Source organism: Triticum dicoccoides, chromosome 3A, assembly GCF_002162155.2.
Source record: "Triticum dicoccoides isolate Atlit2015 ecotype Zavitan chromosome 3A, WEW_v2.0, whole genome shotgun sequence".
NCBI lineage: Eukaryota > Viridiplantae > Streptophyta > Magnoliopsida > Poales > Poaceae > Triticum > Triticum dicoccoides.
In genome coordinates, this window is record NC_041384.1 from 664,697,523 (window position 1) to 664,701,181 (window position 3,659).

A 3,659-nucleotide genomic window follows, 5' to 3' on the forward strand; every position below is an offset into this window, starting at 1 on the left:
CGGACACCTGTCGTCCTCCTATAGGCCGACGGGCCCCACTCGTCCTCCGAAGAGACGAGGCCATATAGAAAATAAAATTTTGACGTATTATTTTTGAAAATTAATTTTTAAAATGTATTAATTAAAAAAATAGCAGTAAAGCCGCGCTCTCGCCGACGGCCGGCCCCACCGGCGAGCGAACACGGGAACGTGGATGCGCTGGCCCCACCTGCCAATGTCAAGGGCAGTTAAGCGTGTCGGTGCGCGCAGCCAAAGCCCTCGCATCCTCTCTCTCTTCCCCACCCGAACCAAAACCACAGCGCACGCTTTACCCCAAGCTAAACTACCCCGTGGCACCGTGTCTATTACCTGTGGGGCCAGTGGTAAACGGCCCCACCGGTCGGCCGGGGCGGGCGGGCCAGGGGAGGAGCCCGCGGCAGAAGGTGGCAGCGTGGTCAGCTTTAATACGAACCCCACCTCACTTCCCGGGTGTCTTTGCTGCCCTGTCTCGAGCCGAGTGAGCGAGAGAGAGAAGAGAAGGGAATCCCCAAGGGAAAAAACAAAGCAGAGGAGCCAGTGGAAGAAGCAAGAAGGCGGCGTGCAGGCGCGGAGACCGACGCCCGCCGTCTGCCTTGCCTCCGGGGAATGCGGCGGGGAGCAGGGGAGCCGTCCGTGAGCTTTTAACTGCTGGGATCAGAGGGGAGAGAGGGGGGTGGTACGCAGGGAGCGTGCACGCTGCTGCATTGATGGGGGTGTGGAGGGAGGGGGCGGGGTGGTGCTTCTGCTCCGGCGGCGGGGGGCGGTCCGAGCGGGTCAAGGCGGCCATCTTCTCGGCCAAGGCCGCCGCGCTCGCCGCCGTCTGCGGCGGCCACGGCACGGGCCTCCTGATCCACCGGAACCTGCTGCTCACCACGCACGGCAACCTGCCCTCCGCCGCCGCCGCCGAGGACGCCGCCGACGCGCTTCTCGGCCACGCCCGCCTCGCCGCCCGCCTCGTGCCCCACAGGTTCGTGCGCCTTCTCCCGCCCACTTCCTAGTGCTAGCCTACCAGCCTAGCCGCCGCCCCACTGAACCAAATCGCTGCATTTTAAATTCCATTTCTGCCTGCGGGTGCGTCGTCCCTGTGGATTTGTTCGGCTCTCCCGGCGATTATTGCGGACTGATTAGGCCAAGATCCGCGTCTCCGGCAGCAGCAGCTGGGCGGGCCCGGCCCACGCGGCCGATTTGCTCGGTGGTGGTGGGATAGCTGTTGCTGCCGGTGATGATTAGCCCGTAATGCGGCTGATTAGAAGCCAAATTCAACCGCTAGTGCGGTTTCTGTTAGCAGGTGGTTGAGAGTATGCGCTATTATCTTGTTGTAATCATGGTGATCACAAGGTGGAGTTGGAAAGTACTTCGTGCTGCTCTACAAACAGTGGGGGCAAGTGCCATTGGTTGGATCCAAGCAAGGACGAGAGGAACATAGAAGTTCTCTTTTTCGGTACTAGTTGGAAGAACATAGAATTAATGTGATTTTGCGCGGTTGTTAGAGTTGTTTCCAATGTGTTTATTTTCTTCTCTGGAAAGGTTTTTCTTTAGGGACATGACATTCAAGAAAAGTTGTGTCACAGGCAAGCAATAGTAGTAAGTGGTTGATGATAAAAGGCAGCAAGGTTGGAGTCATGAAAAGTTCATAGTGTTAATTATTTTAATGTCAACTCAGATCAGCTTTGCTGCTCAGTAAACAAAGGGTTTTTCTGGACAGAGCTTCATGATTGGTTGTTAAGATGTGTGCTTTTTTGCTGTAGTATTTTGTTGTTTACAAGTAACTCTATCCCTACTTACATTCTTCTTTTTGTAATGTTCATGTTTGCAGATTCTTCATCACCAGCTCGATTCTTGACCTTACGATAGTCGGTGTTGATTCTGCCGAGAATGACTTGACTTTGCAGGCTCAGCAACCTCACTATCTGAAAACATGCTGCAAACCAAGCCTAGATCATGGGAGTGTTGTTTACCTGCTGGGGCATACCGGGAAGAAGGAACTGGTGATCGGCGACGGGAAAGTAGTGATTGGCACGGATAACCTCATAAAGCTCTCGACAGATGGGGTGACATGGTGTCCTGGCTCTGCCGGTTTCGACGCCCAGGGGAACTTAGCTTTCATGATCTGTGACCCCATGAAGCTGGCCTCCTCCCCCACTGCAAGGTCATCTTCAGCATCCTCATCCTCATCACATTCATCGAAGAAGGATCAGCAAATGCAGTTCGGGATCCCCATATCGGTGGTCTGCGATTGGTTGTATCAGCATTGGCAGGGCAACCTGGATGAGGTTACCAAGCCAAAGTTACCTCTTGTTAGACTGATGTCCAGCAGAAGCGATCGCTCAAGCTCCTCCTTCACTCGTCGCAATGTGTTCAAGCCTGCAGATGACGATAATGATGATGCATCGGTTACTTCAAACATGACTTCAAAGCCTAAATACCAGCAGGGGTCAGGTAGCTCAGCCAATGCAAGGATTTCTCATGATGCAAATCCTCTGGTTGATCTACGGACCAACAATGAGCAGGGGATTTCAACTCCAGAAATATACGAATCGCCGAGGGGTAGTTCTTGTCAGGGTCGCCAGGATCCTGCACCAGTACAACTCTTGGACATCAACTTCCCAGCTAAGGTTCCCAAGACCATATTTCTACCACTGCCCTTGAAACAAATGCTTTCTGAGGAGAACAATGGGGACACGTCGAAGGTGAAACCCAGGAATCCATCCAGAGAGAATCACTTTCCAGCAGGCCTGATATGGCACCGCAATGGCGAGGCAGATTCCAGGGATCCTCCGGTTGCTCTTATGGAGGATTGTAGCAGTGAGGGGCAGTCCAGCTCGTCACCTGCTGAGCGGTCGCGGTACAGACATCAAGACCAGTTCAGCAGCGAGGAGGAGACAATGTACTCGGCCGAAACCATGGAGAGCACGAACGTTCCGAGCTCCAGGGAGAAGCACGTCGGGAGGAGCCAGAGCTGCGTCAACTACAGCAGGTGGAGCTCTCCGAGGAAACCGTCGATGATTCAAACCGGGACCTTGAGGAAGCAGCACACGCTGATCCCCATGCGGAAGACGCACTCGCAGAGCACGTCCCTGCCGCAGAGGAGTCATGACTACTTGAGCCCGACGGTCTCCTCGGCCATGAAGAAGAGGAACTCCATGGAGCTGCAACAGCCCCCAAAGCCCCGTCGGATCATCGTCCAATCTTCTCCAAAATGGATGTTCTGAAGGTTTCCTCCATTTAGTTTTACAGGAGGAAATGAACTGATGGCGCCGCGTCGGCATGGCCATTTTGGAGGTCTGTTGCTCCCTTGTTTTCTCCTGGAAGCTCGTCAGCGAGCCGATGATCTCTTTGTTGTGTTTCTTCTCTCTAGAGTTGTGTGCTTGTGCAGAATGACTTGGACAAATAAAAGGTTAAAAGAAAAGAAAAGTTCGACGGAAAAGATAATGGACCATATACCCTGGATGGAGGTGTCAAGTGTGAGCTGTTGAAATGTCATGTGTTTGCGCGTGCAGACAGTCTGGACATGTACTCATGTAGTAGCATCTAGCTTGACTCTTTTTCTTTTTTTGTTTTGAGTGAGAAAATCTAGCTTGACTCTTGATTGTACCACTTTTAACTGAATGGCTATCAGTTCTTTTGCCCAAGATATGCTA

The 3,659-nt window shown here is 53.1% G+C and overlaps 1 protein-coding gene across 1 annotated transcript; it reads left to right on the forward strand.

Moving 5' to 3' along the window:
• Nucleotides 1–487: 487 nt before the first annotated feature.
• Nucleotides 488–3,659, forward strand: LOC119270068. Its single transcript, XM_037552034.1, has 2 exons — nucleotides 488–985; nucleotides 1,835–3,659. Exons 1-2 carry the CDS (start codon nucleotides 726–728, stop codon nucleotides 3,228–3,230), a joined length of 1,656 nt encoding a protein of 551 aa, XP_037407931.1. The 5' UTR covers nucleotides 488–725; the 3' UTR covers nucleotides 3,231–3,659.